General features: G+C 34.8%; 1 protein-coding gene across 5 annotated transcripts in view; it reads right to left on the minus strand.

Moving 5' to 3' along the window:
* VPS13B (vacuolar protein sorting 13 homolog B) overlaps nt 1–19,321 on the minus strand; it is a 607,742-nt gene that overhangs the window by 567,269 nt on the left and 21,152 nt on the right. For all 5 annotated transcript variants that reach the window (XM_070391987.1, XM_070391986.1, XM_070391988.1 and 2 more), the window contains exons 5-8: nt 17,933–18,100; nt 12,972–13,153; nt 6,268–6,442; nt 4,579–4,847 (exon numbers count right to left, since the gene is read on the minus strand). In XM_070391987.1, the coding sequence (XP_070248088.1) occupies nt 4,579–4,847; nt 6,268–6,442; nt 12,972–13,153; nt 17,933–18,100 (794 nt within the window). The remainder of the gene's footprint in view (nt 1–4,578; nt 4,848–6,267; nt 6,443–12,971; nt 13,154–17,932; nt 18,101–19,321) is intronic.

A 19,321-nucleotide genomic window follows, 5' to 3' on the forward strand; every position in this document is an offset into this window, starting at 1 on the left:
TTCAGCAACTTAGATTAAAAATAACTTCCTGCCTGGCATCAACAATGGTTGAGCATCAACCTGTGAGTCAGGAGTCAGGGTTTGATTACCTGTCAAGACACATGCCCAGGTTGCAGGCTCGATCCCCAGTCTGGGGTGTGCAGGAGGCAGCCAATCAATGATTCTCTCTCATCATTATGTTTCTATCTCTTTCTCCCTCTCCTCTCCCTCCCTCTCTGAAAACAATAAAAAATGTTTTGTTTTTAAAAACTTCCTAATTTGGATCATGTAAAACTGGCAATATATCTATCTAATAATTGACAACAGTTAGCTTTTAATTACATTTAAAGACATATTTGTTTTATCATTTTATTTTTTTTAAATATATTTTTATTGATTTTTTACAGAGAAGGGAGAGGGACAGAGAGCCAGAAACATCGATGAGAGAGATCAATCAGCTGCCTCCTGCACGCCCCCAGTGGGGATGTGCCCGCAACCAAGGCACATGCCCCTGACCGGAATCGAACCTGGGACCCGCGAGTCCACAGACCTACGCTCTATCCACTGAGCCAAACCGGTTCGGCTGTTTTATCATTTTAATATTGCAGACTGATCCATATTCCTTTAGTTTAGTCAAAGGTAAATCAGTGAATTCTGAAGGATGTGGACTGCAATATGGGGAATATGGTCAATGGTATTGTTTGGGGGCCAGGTGTGTTTGGGGTTTCAGGGGGACCACTCTATGAAGTGAATGGTTGTCTGGCCATTGTGCTGTACGTCTGAAGCTAGGGCATAATGGTATTGAATGTAAACTGTGATTGAAAAAACATTTTTTTTTTTTTAAGAAAAGCATAGGATGGACAATGTAATGAAAAGAGAGGTAGGTGAGATAAACTCAAATAACAAAATTAAAATCTATAGTGAAGACAATAACAAAAAAAGGTAAATCAATGAATTTCAATTAAAAATTTATGATAAAATAAAATTTTAATTTTAAGTAATAAAATAATTCAAAAATAATAAATGATGGTGCTAAAATAGTACAACTAATGAGTGCATTTTTATCATTTTCATGCAAACTTTATTAGCAAAATAAATCTTTTAAACCAATCAAATCATGACTAAAATTTTTGTTGCAACTTATTCTCTGTATTTTTCAGCTTTTGTCATTTTAGAAAATAGTAAATGATTTTAATTACAAAAGTCTTTAAAGACTATTAAAGACTATTGCTTTAAAATAGTTTAATCTACCATCTGCTATAGTTATAATTTATTTAGTTGTACTACTGATTGGAAAAAAATTATTTCAAGCAGTTAACAAACAATTCAAGCTAAATTAAAAATACCGTGAAACCAAAAACTTGACATTTTTCTACTGCTATATTTCAAGTATATAACTAGTTGCCTGGAATACTACTTTACTCCCTCAGAAAAATGCTTCCATGGAGAAAAAAAAGAAAAACATACACAAAGACAAATAAAATTGGAGAAAAAAACAATATCTAAAAGAGGATTCCAAAAATTTTAGAAGACAGAAAGCAAATGAGATGGCTGGATGATGAATGGATGGGTAGATGATGGATGGCTGTATTAACTCAACAAATATTTATTTGTTGAATATGTACCAGGCAATTTCCAAGAATTAGAGATACAACTAACCTTAAAAATTACCACTTAATGAGTGTGGTGTACCGTCAAAAAAGAATATCCATGATTCTCTGTAAAGGCTATTTAACCTTAAAAATTACCACCTACTGAGTTTGGTGTACCATCAAAAAAGAATATCCATGATTCTCTGAAGGGCTAGTATCCCTCCATCCATTGATGGGCATTTGTGCTGTTTCAACTTTTTGGCCACTTTGTACGTATGGACATGTATGTGCATCTATTTGTTTCATACCATTTTCAATTCTTTTGAGGATATAAGTAGGATTAAAATTGTTGGGTCATATAATAATTCTACGTTTAACTTATTGAGGAACCGTCAAACTGTTTTCCACAGTGACTTCACCATTTTGCATTCCCACCAATCTTCCCATTTGTTTTTAACCAACTCCAACTAAGATTCCACCAGTGTCAAGTCACTGCTCTGGTCAAGTTTACCAAGCATTTCCACAATGCCAAATCCAATGATCTATTCTCACAAATGACCTACTCCTCCTTCCACTTCAAAACATTTATGGCACTTAGCCTCCAGACAGACACTCTAGTAGCTTTTTGCCTCTATCGCTAGTCACTTATTTTCCATTTCCCTCAGTATTTCTTCCTCGTCTTTCCAAATATTTAACATCACAGTGCCTCAGAGCTTGGTTCTAGAATCTCTCCTTATTTCTATCTATACTGATTCCAGTCTTAATAAAATCCTGATTTTAAAATCTTACATTTATACTCAGACTAAACCTCTAATCTGAAAGCGATTCATAAATCCAACCAGATAGTTCTACTTGAATATACAGTGGCCATCTTAATTTTGCCCAAAACAAAACTCCTGATATTTCTCTCAGACTTCATCCTCTCACAATCCTCCTCATCTCAGAAAATCAGAACTCAACTCTTCTAGTTGCTCAGGAGCCATCCTTGGATTGTCTTTATTTCATTTATGTCTCACAATAAAATCTACCAGGAAGTCCTGTCCTCTGGACCTACAAACATCCAAAATCCAGTTACTTTTCACCACCTCCACTTGCTACCACCCTAGCCCAAGCCATTTTATCTTTTGCTTAAAAATTGCAATCCTCTCTGTCTGCTTTTGTTCCCATATAATCTGAGTGATGCAGTTTAAAACATAACTCAGATCATTCTATAACTACTATGCTAAAAATTGTCCAAAAACTTCCTATCTCACTCAGGATTAATGACAGATCCCTAAAATGACCTACAAAATATTATAAATTATGGACCTCTCCCAACCCCGTTACCTCTCAGACCTGATTTTGTACTACTTTCACATTAGCTCAGTTTGCTGGCGACTTTCTGCTGTTCCGTGAACTATTGGAGTAGTATTTACATTTGCTATTCCCAGGATATTCATTCCCAAGGATCTACAAAGCTCCCTCTTTCACAGGTCTTTTTCTTAAATATCCCTTCCTTTAAGAACTTCCCTGATTACTCAATTTTTAATTTGCAAATCCCCTCACACCTAGTGGAAGCATCTGCTATTCCTCTTCCCTCTTTATTTTTCCTACATAATCCATGTCATTAATGACCATACTATATATCTTCATTTATTTATTTATTTATAACAATTCAAGTTTTAAGAAGCATGATCTGTTCACTATGGTATGGAGTCTAGAGTCAAAACAGTGCCTGGCACATAGATGGTGTTAATATATTTTTGTCAAATGAATTAGATACTGTTCAAGAATATTACATGTATAGTGATACTATTATAAAAAGCCAAGGAATAAATAACCTAAAATTAAAATTAGGTTATATTGTAGGGGCAGAGAGGACAAAATATGATAGAAGAACACATAGGGTGCCAGAATACTATAAAATTTTATTTTTCTTAAAATAGTGTTCACTTTATTATTCTTTAACTTGAAAATATATATTGTACAATCTCTTTTGAATATATATTTTTACATGCATTTCTTTTTTGTTGTTAATCCTCACCCAAGAATTTTTTTCCCACTCATTTTTAGGGAGAGTGGAGGGGAGAATGGGATGGGAGAGGGGAGGGGAGGGGAGGGGAGAGGAGGGAAGGGGAGGGGAGAGGAGGAGAAGAGAGGGGGAAGGAGGAGAGGAGAGGGGAGGGGAGGGGAGGGGAGGGGAGGGGAGGGGAGGGGAGGAGAGGAGAGGAGAGGAGAGGAGAGGAGAGGAGAGGAGAGGAGAGGAGAGAGAAAGAAACAGCGATGTGAAAGACACACATAGATTGGTTACTTCCCACACGTGCACCAACTGGGGCTGGGGCTGGAATCTGCGAGCCAGGATGAAACCTTGACCAGGAATCAAACCCGCTACCCACCAAATCAGCGGTCGCCAACCAGTGGTGGTCCGTGAGGTCCAAAAGGTTGGTGACCGCTGCTTTGGTGCATGGGCCAATGCTCCAACCACTGAGCAACACCAGCCAGGGCTTACATGTATTTCTTAATGAAGTGGAAAAAACTATGTTAAACACTACTAAAAATAGAGTAAGATAAGAAATTAGACTGTCTTAAAGAGTGAAAGAGAGGTGGGAAGGCAATAAACTATATATAAACAACGCTTTTAAGTAAATTTCGTAATGAAAGAGAACACAGAGAAGAAAAAGTAGCTGGAAGGGTACATGAGTAAAAGTAAGATCATCTATGTGCATTTCTTTTTTAATAGAAATATTAAGGTATCTTTGTACGCCAATTAAAAGATTTAGTAGGGAGAGAAAAACTTTTCAAGAAGCTGATTTTTAAAAAGAAGGAAAGTGGAGAAGGCCTTAAGAAGATAGGAAGAGACCAAAATTCAGAGATGTCATTATGAGGGGACCTATACATAAAGTAAGGATTGGTAGAATGTATCTTACATCTATTGAATGTAAAACAAACTTTATGCTAGATCCTAATTAGAAATAAAAGTGTAAATATTAAGCTGAGAGATATGAATAGCAAGAAAAAAGAAACTTACTTTGAAAGTCACTGTTGCCTTTGTACAGTAAAATCCTATAGAAACAATAGGATCCTTCAAAGTCTGAGATTTCTGCTGATGCATGGTTGATGTTGGATCATTTCCAAGGTAGTCTTCCTCACCATCATCATAACTCACAATTGCAGGCACAAATGACCAGGCCCATGATACCCATCCCTGTGACTGTTCATCCTCTTGCTGTGAATACAACTCTTGACCTTTGTACTGTGAAGGATAAGGCATATCTATTCTTGTTTCATCTTCAACACCTATCAATCAAAATAAAATGACTTTAAATAAGTCAAAAGGATTTAAATGTAAAAAATTAGGACGGTAAATTCTGTTAAAATGTATCTCCTACATATTTCTTTCTACATAAAAAGTATGAACAAATCGTACATTGGTTATTATTATTTTAAACCAATAATTTAGCATTACCAACTTTAAGTTTCTATATGTTATATTGTGTCAATCTCCTTTCTTTTTTTTTAAATATAAATATATTTTTTTATTTCAGAGAGGAAGGGAGACGGAGAGAGAAACACATCAATGATGAGAATCACTGATCAACTGCCTCCTCCACACCCCTTACTGAGGAATCGAGCCCGAAACCTGGGCATGTGCCCTGACTAGAAATCAAACCGTGACCTCCTGGTTCAAAGGTTGATGCTCAACCACTGAGCAACACAGGCCAGGCTCACTCTCCTTTCATAGGCCATAATTAATGTTACGGAAAGCAGTTTACCACATTTTATTTTACCACATAATTTTAAATGTAGTTGATAAATAAAATTAATAAATTCATTTATTGGCATTTCACTCATTAATTTAAACAACAAAAAACCCTACTTCCCAAAAATAAGGTAGAGTGCTAAAAACAGACTTTTCTTAGAAACATAATATCAGAAAACTACAAGAAAAGTTCCTGATTCCCTGATGCACCCAGAAAAAAAAAGAGAGAGAGAATGGCAATTACCCTGGGCAAAATGCACACCCCCCCCCAAAAAATAACTACCCCAAAGGATGAAAGCAAATGTTATAATGAAATTATTCTTATATATTGTAAAGAAAATAATAGCGTTGGTGACTCTTATTAGCATGTAACATAAATTAGTATCTTTTCTTATTCTACAGATGAAAAATTATAGCAAACAATTTTTATTTGGTTACAAATTAACAGAGACTAAAGGTTTAAATTCCAGCTGCTCTTATTCCATCTTGTAAAGACAAATTCCACCAGTCTCTTAACATTATTGCATCTCAAGGGCACATGCCCGGGATTGTGGGCCTGATTCCTAGTAGGGGACGTGCAGGAGGCAGCTGATAAATGACTCATCATTAATATTTCTATCACTCTCTCCCTTCCTCTCTAAAATCAATAAAAAAATATATTTTAAAAAATAATAATTTACTAGGAAATCTCGAGGTTGCACTACTTTAACTTTTGTATAATATACATTCTGAACACTTTTACCTATTAGAAATATTAGTTATTTTTAGCATGCAGAAAAAAGAAAATCAAAATAGTATCAAGCATGTAGGAAAAAAATCAAAGTAGTGCCAACCAAAATAAAATAATGCCACCACATTAGAATTGTAAAACTCAATCTAATGTATTTTTCAAGTTTCACAATTATGAAAACACTTTGTAAGAACAATAGTTCTAAAATAAATTTTTATTATATTTACCTGTTATGTTTCCTGACATATCTTTATTATGACAGGTAAAGTCTTCAGTTTCTCCATCTTTAACATTGCTTATTTCTCCATAGTAAAGAGCAATCCCAAGTTGCATTATACGGATAAACATAGGCAGTTGTTGATCTGTGATAGAAAGTTTCAAACTCTCTACTAAGGTGTGAATCTGTATTTTGAAAAAATAAAAACACCAACAAAATCATTTTCAAAGGGCGTATCTTTTAGCATAGGGAGAGAAACGTTAAATCTTAATTGGAATAGAACAAGAGAAATAGTAATGTCCCAAACATTTCTAACATTAAAGCCAAAACAATAGTTTATTCTAAAATCTTAGGAATTAAACAAATTTTGCTCTGATCAATAAACTTTAGATAGAAACTATATTAAGCCAAATGATGTAAATACAAATAGAAATAATAAAAAGATATAATCACACTAGATTTTCAGAAAGAAAGTTATGTAACCAAAATACAGCAGTACCCACTTATCTGCGGGAGATAATTCCAAGACCCCTAGAGTATGCCTGAAATTCCAGTTAGTACCGAACCCTATATATCCTATGCTTTCTCCTAAACATACATATCTTTTCCTTAAAGGAAGCACTTGAAGGCTTCTCTTTGGCCTATCCAAATTGCCAGCATCACTACTCTTGCAGTTAAGAGCCATTAGCAAATAAAATAAGGGTTACTTGAACAAAAGCACTGCAATACCATGATAGTGGATCTGACAACCAAGAGGGCTACTAAGTGACTAACGGGCAGGAAGCATATACAGCATGGATGTGCCGGACAAAGAGATGATTCACATCCAGGCAGGATGGAGCAGGATGGAGTGAGATTTCATCTCACTACTCGGAACGGTGCACAACTTAAAACATGAATTGTTCGCCACCCCAAGTCAAGTCTCCTTCCATCACCTTTTATTCCCCATTTACCCCTCTCCCTCTTCCCCTCACAACCCCTCCTCACAACCCGACCTCCGTCGCTCTGGTAATCACCATACTATTGTATGCCAAAGAGAGGTTATATTTTAATTAAAACCTACAAAATTTCATTAACCAATGTCACCCCAATAAATTCAATTAAAAGGTTTAAAAAACAACTTATGCATTGTTTATATCTAGAATTTCCCATTTAATGTTTTTGGATCATAGTTGATTGAGGGTAACTGAAACCATGGAAAGAAAATCTGTAGATAAGGGAGGGTTACTGCACCCACTCTATAATCCTAAGAGTATGGCAGTACTGCCTCCCCTTCAAAAAAACAAAACAAAACAAAGACCTCTGTCACAACCAAGAATAAAAGTTTCATAATATCATTTTAGTAAAATTTTAATCACTCTTTCCAGCTATATTAACCAAAAAGAATACAAACACATCCTAAAAACATGTTAGGAGAGAAAATTACTAACATTTAACTATGGAAATATAAACATAATAAAATTTTGATAGCCAAATATGAAAAAACAAGGGAAATATATGTTTGGGAAATTTTTTCAAACAAGTTTTAAGTAATAGATTTAAACATTACAAAAGTTATAACATGAATCAATTATAAGTATTAAGTTTAATTACTAGGAAATAGGATATATAGAAGTCAATCAAAGTTCTCCTCATAGAAAGAGACATCAATGGAATCTAAACACAGCCTCAGTATAATGGTTTCCTGCTGTTATATAAACATGGAATAGAACCAATTAAGCCATAAAGTCAAGTTTCTTGGAAGGTTTATTTTGACTCACTGGTATTTGAGTGTCTATGAAACATGAAAAAGAAATAATGGTAATCATTATATTTTTAGAACTAAAGACAAAAAATTTGTACTTGAAGGTGAAGAAAGCTGTATTGGGGGGAGGGGTATAAATGCCATATTCAACTAAGAATGCAGATTTCTTAAAACTGGCCTTAAAATCATACACTGAACAGACCGTGAAGAAGTAAGAAAATGGTGAGGAGGGAAAGAAGGGGAGAAGTGTGCAGGACAGACCTGTCAACCTCTTCTTCTTTTAAGATTTCTCTTCCACATCCTTTGATTTTGTTTAAATGTTTTAAAAATAAAATTTTTACTTTAAAATAGTTGTAAACTTCTAAAAACATTGCAAAGGTCATAGAGAGAGATCGCAGATATTCCTCATCCAGTTCCCTATTGTTAACATTGTCACCACGTGGTACTTTTGTCACAACTAAGAAATGAACATTGGTATATTACTGTCAACTACACTCCATGCTTTATTCTGATTTTATTAGTTTTTCCACTAATGTCTGATCTCTCTTCCAGGATTCCATCCAGGAAGCCACCTTGCATTTAGCTGTCATGTTTCTTTAGTTTCCTCTGGTCTGTGACAGGTTATCAGACTTTTCTAGTTTGTCAATGACTTTGACAGTTTTGAGGTATACTAGTCAGGTATTTTGTTGAATGTCCCTCAATTTGGGGACATTCTAATAATCTAATAATTTTAATTTTCAAACAAATTATATTGATTTTAGAGAAAGGAGAGAGAGACACACACACACCACAGAGAGAAAGAGAGAGACATCACAATGTGAGAGGGGAAACATCGAATGGCTGCCTCCCACACTTAACCCTGACCAGGGATCAAACCCAAAACCTGGGTAGTGCCCTGACCAGGAATCAAACCCACAACCTTTCCGTGTACGGGACAATTATATAATTTACTAGAGGCCTGGTGCACAAAATTTGTGCACTTGGGCGGGGGGGGGGGGGGGGGGCGGTCCTCAGCCCAGCCTGCACCCTCTTGCAGTCCGAGAGTCCTCAGGGGATGTCTGTCTGCCTCGGAGGCAGGAGAGGCTCCCACCACTGTCACTGTGCTCGCCAGCTGTGAGCCTGGCTTCTGGCTAAGTGGCGCTCCCCCTGTGGGAGCACACTGATCACCAGGGGGCAGCTCCTGCATTGAGCATCTGCCCCCTGGTGGTCAGTGTGCGTCATAGCAACCGGTCATGCTGCCGTTCGTTTGATTTGCATATTAGCCTTTTATTATATAGGATAGGAAGTGACCACTCCATCCCACCCCCAATAATTCAAGTACCCACCTGGCACCATACAGAGTTACTACAATAGCATTGACTATAGTCCCTATGCCAGCGGTTCTCAACCTGTGGGTCGTGACCTCTTTGGGGGTCGAATGACCCTTTAACAGGGGTCGCCTCAGACCATTGGAAAACACATATATAATTACATATTGTTTTGTGATTAATCACTATGCTTTAATTATGTTCAATTTGTAACAATGAAAATACATCCTGCATATCAGATATTTACATTACGATTTATAACAGTAGCAAAATTACAGTTATGAAGTAGCAACGAAAATAATTTTATGGTTGGGGTTCACCACAACATGAGGAACTGTATTAAAGGGTCGCAGCATTAGGAAGGTTGAGAACCCACTGCCCTATGCTAAACTTTCCCTGTGACTATTTTGTAACTACTTCTAAATCCCTTCATCTGGCATCCCCTAACCCCCCTCCCCCCGGGCAACCATCAGCTTGTTCTCTTCACCTATGAGCCTGTTTTTATTTTGTTTGTTCATTTATTTTGTTCTTTAGATTCCACATTGGGTAAAATCATGGTATTTGTCTTTTTCTATGTCTTTTTCTATTTCACTTAGCATAATACCCTCCATGTTATCACAAATGATAGTAAGATTTCATTTTTTTATGGCCGAGTAATATTCCATTGTATACATGCACCACTGTTTTTTTATCTATTCATCTACTGATCAAAACTTAGTTGCTTCCATAGCTTGGCTACTGTAAATAACTCTGCAATGAACATAGGGGTGCATATATAATTTCAAATTAGTGTTTTGGGTTTCTTCAGAAAAATACCCAGAAGTGGAATTGCTAGGTCATAGGCAGTTCCCTTTTTAATTTTCACCACATCCTTTTAAATATTGTATGGCAAAGTGATAAACAATCTTAGCAAAATCAATGACAAAAAAATCAACCTTTTGGATAGATAGATAGATGTATCTATCTATCTATAATATATATATATATATACATATATATATAGGGTGACACAAAAGTAGGTTTACAGTTGTTCATATGGAATATACAATAAATAATAATATAGGAATAAACTGTTTCACGTACTCACAACTGTAAACCTACTTTTGCCCCACCCTGCATATTTAAAATATGTATCTCTAAATATATATTTTGTATATTTTTATATGATATATATCCTAAAATCAATAAGATTAATTGCCAGTAGAAAAATAGACAAAAAAATCTAAATGGATTTTTCAAAAAACAAATTATAAGTGAACATATTCTCAATAAATGTAACTTAACTAATAATCAAATAAATCATTAAAATATGTATATTTTTTGCTCAATAAATTGGCAAGTTTTAAACATGAGCATACTTAAAGATCACAAGTGTGTAATATAAGCACTCACTTAAATGTTCATGAGCATTTATGCTGGTAAAACCGTTCTGGAAACAATTTTATAATACAGATCACAGGTCTTTAAAAAGTTTAATCCCTCAATATGATATTTGCAATTACAGAAATCATTCCTAAGAAATTAATCAGATATGTGTTCAAAGCTTTATGTGGAAACTTTTATTCCTCTGAAAAACAACTAAAAAATGTAAATTTTCAAAAATGGGGGAAATGTTAAATTAATTATGTATCCTTATAAGATTTCTCTCTCAAAAGATAGAAAAATCGTAAAAAACCTACCCAAAATATAAATAAAACTTAAAAAACACTTAAACAAACATACATGAGAGATTTTCACAAATAATTAGGGTTACTGGAACATTTTGGAAAATCCCTCTTTGAGGTGATCAATGAGGTTCAACCACGTCCATATTTCTTAGGACTAGAAGTTGGAGGATTGATGGGTCTAATTCAAAATGGTAAATCTTACATCACAACACGTAGTATTAATAAAAAAAAAAAACTCAAACTTTTATTTCAGTTGAGCATAATATGTTATCTTATATTTAGTGATTACCAGAGTCAAAAAACACATACACCTGTACTGGTATCAACAAGCTTATTTATATTAAGGAGTGTTGTATAATAAAATGTCAATTTTGAGAACACAAACTTACTTAAATTCCAATACTAATTTTCCTCAAGTTCATTTATTTTTTTTTTTTTTTTAATATATTTTATTGATTTTTTTACAGAGAGGAAGGGTGAGGGATAGAGAATTAGAAACATCGATGAGAGAGAAACACCAATCAGCTGCCTCCTGCACGCCCCCTACTGGGGATGTGCCCGCAACCCAGGTACATGCCCTTGCCCGGAATCGAACCCGGGACCCTTCAGTCTGCAGGCCGACGCTCTATCCACTGAGCCACACCGGCCAGGGCAAGTTCATTTATTTTTACTTTCCTCTAATTTAGCTACATCCTAGAACATACAATTAAATTTGTACTAATGATCAATAAGATAATTTTATATAGTAAGGCTTCCATGTGTCCATTACTTATTTGCAAAATATATCTTGGATCCACCTTAACATTCTCCAACTTTACTAGCAGGTTCAAGACTAAAGATGGAAAGTAAGCCCATTATCCTGAGACAGAAGTAACAATACTACTGAATTAATATTCTTCCATGGTTATCTTTGCTAAAGAAGCTAATTCAAAAATAGAATGGATATGTAACAGAATTTAAACAAACCACTATACACATTGGGGGCGGGGGGGAGGGGGGGGAGACACTCATGACTGAGCACTACCAGAGAAAATCAGGTGGATTTCATGTATAAATTTAAGTATCAGAGAGCTACATAAAATCAAAAGTTTTATATGTCTTTCTAATGTAAAAACAATACTTCATGCAGCCATACCCGAACAAGCACAGTAGTCAATACCTGTGTTCAGACTTAGGGCTCACTTTTCCATTACAAAATTTTAGTATTCAGAGGCATGTAATTCAATAATAAAAATTCATTTCACATTAAAACTTCGTTATCAAGATCACAAGTCACTTTGGGAATTCTTTTTCAAAGATACATTAGTAGATGGAGGTTTAGAAAACAGTTATGCAATCAAAGAATAAAAGATTTACAGTTGACACTATACACATTGATAATCATACCAATTTCTTGGAGAACAACAAATTTTCATATGTATCAAAAGACTTTACCTGAAAAATTCCCATACTCTAAGATTTTAATTACATTTTGAAACCAAAGGTCAAAAGCTAATATTTTCTGAACCAATAAGATATCAGGTTAGCAAATCAAGCCTTAGAAATTTATGGAAGAAAAAGAAGAGAGAATAACTACAGCCATCCGGCCATACTAAACAAATTATAAGAATTTAAATACAGACTGATAATCAGTCCATTGTGGGCATCAAAATACTTTTTTATATGATCTCCTCTAACTACTTGAAGAAAAAAAACACTAATAAACAGCTGGACAAACTAAAAAGGAAACTAAAGTCACACATACACACACAAAAAAAAAAAATAGGTCCCCAAGTATCTCTCCTAGAACACATAATGCAAAATGTTATAAACATAATATAGTAAATAATATAAAATAGAACTTATAAATATAACTAAAACTTTTGTATAAAAACAAATGGCATATACATTTATGAGGTTAATTTCTTCTTTGTTTTTTAATAATAATTAGCATGCACAGGAGCCAATAAACAAAATAGAGACATACAAATCAACTACCAGAAAAAGAAACACCTACTTTAATAACAGACGGCATCTTGGAATTTAGGTTATCATACGTAAAATGCAGACGAGTTCTGAAGGAACATTTATATAATAAAGGGTCCTGGTAAAACTCTATTTTGCCACTAGCATTCCGTTTATCAAGACAAACTGTACAATCTGAAAAGTTGATAACTTTTCTCAGCACCAGATCAGTGGCTAAAAAAGAAAAGAAAAACATTTTAAGTAAAATAAAAAGTTACAGAAAAAAGGCAACTATTATTTATTAGTACAAGTAGTAATGCAAATAAGATTAATAGAGCATTAAATATATGTTGCCAGAACCTATGCAAAGAACATCTCATTCATTATATCATTTAAATCTTCCAACAACTTTATAAAATAGGCACAAAAATCCTCATTTTCTGTATAAAGAATTAAATAGAGACCAAAGAAATGAAGTAGCTTATCCCCAATTTGCTTGACACCTAACCTACAAATTTAAGACAAAAATTGTGGAAAATTTCATTATATTTTGCTATCTGCAATAAGATATTAAATAATCTATAATAATAAAAGCATAATATACTAATTAGACCGGACAACCTTCCAGACGAAGCCGGGCTGCAAGGGAAGCCCAGGTCCCGGATGCCAGAGGGAAGCCAGTGCCAGCAGCTGGGTGAAGAAAGGCCTACTCTTGCACGAATTTCGTGCATTGGGCCTCTAGTAACAAAATAAAATACCTGAGAAACCATTTAGTAGTAGTCACTCATTTAATATTTTACACTAAAAAACTTGAAGCTACGATCTAAACCTGCACTCTCCAATATGGTAGGAACCACTGATACATGGCTATTTAAATTTATACATGAATTAATTATAATTATATGAAAATAAAATTTCAGGTCCTTGGTTGCTCTAGCCACATTTCAAGTGCTCAATAGAAACATGTGGCTATTGGCTACAATACTGGATCATGAAGATATAAAATATATCCATCATCATGAAAATTATGGACTAGCACTGCTCTAGATAATAACTAATGAAGAAATTACCAATAACAGTACCAAGGTTTTATTCAAGGCAATAAAAATGAAACAATTACTGGTAAAATACCAAACTAGAAAATGAAACCTTTAGCAAATCAGTGTTTTTATTCCTAATAAGCAATTCCTAGGTAAATATCTGGCCCAAGTCTACTTGGTCAGTGATTTTAAGTTAGCTACTCCATGCTATGGCCATGGGAATGTTCAAAACAATAAAATATGCCTTAATTTAAAATATGTATGCTTTAGTGCATTACTTGATAACACTATTTTTGAGTATACCCTGACAACCTCTAATTAATTCAACCTTTAATTCCCTTATCTTTTTTTGGATTTAACTTTTTAAGAAGGAAAAACTAAAGAGTATGCACATGTGTGGAAACAGTAAAGTTTTATTAGGAAATAAATTTCAAATTTGTCTTTTAAAAAAATACACAAACGTACCATATATTTCATTTTACATAGTATATTATTAAATTACTTTGTTACTGATATTATATACAGAAACTAAAGATTGGGTTGGGCCTTTGTATACACTCTTCTTTATGCTTCACAACAGAGCTGTGAGATCAGGATTAGTCTTGATTTTTAAAATGTGAAAACTAAAGCTTGGAGAACACACAAAAATGAAACTGTACTCCAATTCTGCTCATTGTTAGTTGTATGCCTTAACTAGGCAAGTCAAATAATCTTGAGACTCAATTTCATGTTCTTATCCTTTAACTAGGACTTAAGATGAGCAAATGAATATATGACTAAATGAGTAAGAAAGTGTTACAATAGACAGTCAGGGAGTCTTCCCCAATGGCCCACACGGCACAGGGGTAGGTTCTTACACTGGGTGTGCCAAGAGCTAAAAAGATGAGTGGGTAGAGCCTGAGCAGTTAAAAGCTAGAAAGAGGGCGAGCACATCAAAAGCTAGAAAGATGACTGAACAGAACCCAAGAGTGCCAAAAGTTAAAATGCACAGGGCCCAGCACGCCAAAAGTTAGCAAGATAACGGAACAGAAAAAAAGCCCTCCCCTCCCTAACCCCAAGAGATGGTCTCTGAGACAGGAGTCCACCATTCTGCCAGGTCCCAGCACCCAAATAAACCTCTTCCCTAGTGGTAGGCAGCCAAACCTGCATTTCAGTGACAAAAGGATATCATTACTTTACAGGGCTGTTATAAGAATGAGAGAAAATAAATGTAAATAATAGCAGCTCCCTTTCTGAGCAATTACGTACAGGAAACTTTTATAAGTTCTTTCAGTGCATTCATGTATTTAATAAAATAATTCTATAAAGAAGCTTTTTTTTATCCTCATTTTACAAATGACAAAACTGAAAAACAGAAGTAAACTAAATCATCCAAGGTCATACATCTAGCACTAAGTGGGAGAGCCAGGATTCAAATGCAGGCAGCCTAACTTTAGTGCCAGCACTTTTGTTTTTTTTATTTTTTGTAAATTTTCTTTTTTCCTAATGTAGAGTCATTTTCACAGTGTTACTAAAGCATAATTCCTATTGAAATATACTGCTGATATATACAGTATACAATTTCATAGTTTTGGGGTTTTTGTACTTTTTAATTGAATTTATTGGTTCACAAAACGAAAGATTTCAAGTGTACAACTCAACAAAACATCTTTTGCACAGTGCATCGTATGCCCATGGCCCTGAACAAAGCCTCTTTCCATCCTGATTTTCTCCCCTTTTGCTCACCTCTAGCTACTCCTACACCCCTTTCCCTCGGGCTATCACCACACTGTTGTCAGTCCCTAAGTATTATGCATATATGTTGTTTTTGCTTAATCCCTTTGCCTTTCATCCAGACCCCCAAAGTCCCTCCCCTCTGACAGCTGTCAGTCTGTTCTCTGTATCTATGAGCCTGTTTATATTTTGTTCATCAGTTTATTTTGTTCATCAAATTCCACATATAAGTAAAATCATATGGTATTTGTCTTTCTCTGACTGGCTTATTTCACTTAACATAATTTCCAGATCCTTCCATGCTGTCACAAAAGGCAAGATTTCCTTTTTATTATGGCCAAATAGTATTCCATTGTGTAAATGGACCACAGCTTTTTTATCCACTCATCTACTAATGGGCACTTGAGCTGTTTCCAGATCTTAGCTATTGTAAATAACACTACAATGCACATAAGGGTGCATTTTTAAAAATATTTTTATTGAATGCAAAGAGGAAGGGAGTAGAGAGATAGAAACATCGATGAGAGAGGCACATGAATCAGCTGCCTGCTGCACACCCTCTACTGGGGATCTAGCCTACAATTTGGGCATGTGCCCTCACTGGTAATCAAACCTGAGACCTCTTAGTCTCCATGGGACGGTGCTCAATCCACTGAGCTACACCAGCAGGGCGAGGGTGCATATATTTTTTCAAATTAGTGTTTCGGGTTTCTTGGGATATATTCCCAGAAGTGGGATTACTGGGTCAAATTTTTTAATTCTATTTAAAATGTTTAACTTTTTGAGGAAACACCATACTGTTTTCCACAGTAGCTGCACCCGTCTGCATTCCCATCAACAGTGCACAAGGGTTCCCTTTTCTCTACATCCTTGCCAGCACTCTGTTAATTTCCTGATGATAGCAATTCTGACAGTTGTGAGGTGATACCTCATTGTTGGTTAACTGCTTTTCAGATGTATCATTGGCAAATATGTTCTCCCATTCATTCAGTGGGCTCTCTTCACATTTTGTTGATGGTTTCTTTTACTCTGCACAAAGTTTTTTAGATTGATGTAGTCCCATTTGTCTTTGGTTCCTTTGTTTGCCTTGCCCAAGGAACTAAATCTGCAAAAATATTGCTAAGAGAAATGTCTGACATGTTACTGCCTATGTTTTCTTCTAGTATGTTTATGGTTTTGCAACTTACATGTAAGTCTTTAATCCGTTTTGAGTTTATTCTTGTGTATTAGTGTCAGCACTTTTAGGAAATACATATCATGGCAAGTCACAGATAAAAGGAGCTCACAATAGTCTCCTTAAAATATTTTCCAAAAATAGACATTTCTTACTCTAACAGAACATATATCATTTATCAACAAATGTTAATTAACATCTCTCCTGATAAAACTAATAAGCAGTGTCTATTTTCTTCACAACTATAGTTTTGATGTTAATACAGTACCTAGCATATCGAATATAATAAAATAGTAATAAATAAATGGTAGTGATTAAAATTGTATTATTACTTAGGTATTTTAAGATAAGCAGGAGAGTGAAGTATGTTAATAGTTAAAGGAGGTTCCAGGAGTATCCAAAAATCCCATATGTACTCTAGAATATAGAAACCTAAAACATAAATCAGTCAGATATATTGTTTGCCATTACCAAGTAATGTGAAAGCAGCATACTCTTTCCTCCTTCAAAAACATTAAAAATTTTAACTTAATATTATTCAGTTTTTATTGCTATAGTCCACAGCATTGTAAGATATCATACATCACCTTTGAAATAAGCATGTTATAGCTAAGAAAAAAATAAAAATTAAAAATATTTTTTTAAAAGTCTGGGATTTCTGCCCTAGCTGGTTTGGGTCAGTGGATAGAGCATCGGCCTGTGGACTGAAAGGTCCCAGGTTCAATTCCGACCAAGGGCATATGCCTGACTTTTGGGCTCGACCCCCAGTAGGGGGCGTGCAGGAGGCAGCCAATCAATGGTTCTTTCTCATCACTGATGTGTCTGTCTCTCTTTCCCTCTCCCTTCCTCTCTGAAATAAATAAAATATTTAAAAAAAAAAAAAGGGTCTGGGATTTCTTAATCTAAGGCTCTATTAACCTCCTGTAATTGCATGCTAGATTTTACATATGTACATTTTCCCAGTCTGAAGGCCTACAGTTTTCATTAGATTCATCTAAGAGCCAGTTGGCCCAAGAAAGGTTTAGAATCCAAAAAAATGGTTTCAATAAAGGAGAATCTATAGTATTCTTGATAGTATTTACTCACCAGAAATATCCATGAATGCACGATCCCATAATTCACCTACAGTATAGCATTCTGCAGAAGTTATGTTGACTGAAAGAACAATATCATCTTCAACATATTTCAGTATGAGATTATTTATAACAATGTTTACATTATTTACAACTCGTCTAATCAGACTCTGTACATAACCTACAATACAGGGGAAAAAGAATGCAATTAGCCACAAGCCAGTCAATAAATAATTATTTCTTAAAATATTATTGAGCATAATGTACATAAAAGGTGGGTAAGCTCAGCATATTCTGCAAAGAAGAAACTAACACTTAGATAGGTAAACAGGTTTATCAAAGTAACACAGTTAATAAGCAGAAGATTCAGCCAAACACTATTACAGAGAAGTTCTATATAATAAAGTATTCATATACTAAGAGAAATCACATTTACTGGAAACCTTTTAATCCCTTCCTACCCTTCCCTCTGAGAATCTTCAGTCTGTTGCATGCTTCCATCCATGTCTCTGGATCTATTTTGTCAGTTTATTTTATTCATTAGATTCCACAAAAAGTGAGATCATGGGATATTTGTCTTTCTCTGACAGGCTTATTTCACTTAACATAATGCTCTCCAAGTCCCTCCATGTTGTCTCAAAGGGTAAGAGATCCTTCTTTTTTACAGCTGCATAGTATTCCATTGTGTAAATGTAATACAGTTTTTTTATGCACTCATCTACTGAAGGAACCCTGGGCTGTTTCCAAATCTTAGCTATTGTAAATAACGCTGCTATGAACATAGGGGTGAATATATTCTTTCTGGTTTGTGTTTCAATGATAGTACACTCACTACAGATGGATTTTTCATCCATTTTTAAATATTTTTCCTCAGTTTCCCATAATACTAATAAAGTTGAGATGAATAAGGCAATTCATCAAAATAACTACATCTACAGAAGACTATGTTTCCTTATTAAAAATGCAAGGTCAAAGTAACAGTGACGGTACAATGGAATTAATGATACACCACGTCAAATAACTTAGTTCTAAGAAAGCTACAATAATCCGAGTTCCTAGCTTAGAAGTAGTATCACTTTACAGAGATATAAAGTATAGAGAATACTGAGGAAAGATGCATAAATGAATAAATAAATGATATAACCTTAAAATGTGTCTCTAAATACGAATTGTCAGCATATCTTACAGGATATGCTAAGTTCAAAACTCAAAATTGTTATTATTAGTAATAACTCAAGGTCTTGGCTTATAAATTACTAACTGAAAGGAAACTGTATGCTTCAAACCAGTCAGATTCAAACTCTTTTGACCCCTCACAGTAAGAAATATTACATCATTACTCAGCACAAGAGCACACATACGCAAAACTTTCTTGAAATATTACTACCCTGTACTGCATGAT

The sequence above is a fragment of the Myotis yumanensis genome, unplaced genomic scaffold (assembly GCF_028538775.1).
Source record: "Myotis yumanensis isolate MYYU_CA2020_CCGP unplaced genomic scaffold, mMyoYum1.0.hap1 SCAF_15, whole genome shotgun sequence".
NCBI lineage: Eukaryota > Metazoa > Chordata > Mammalia > Chiroptera > Vespertilionidae > Myotis > Myotis yumanensis.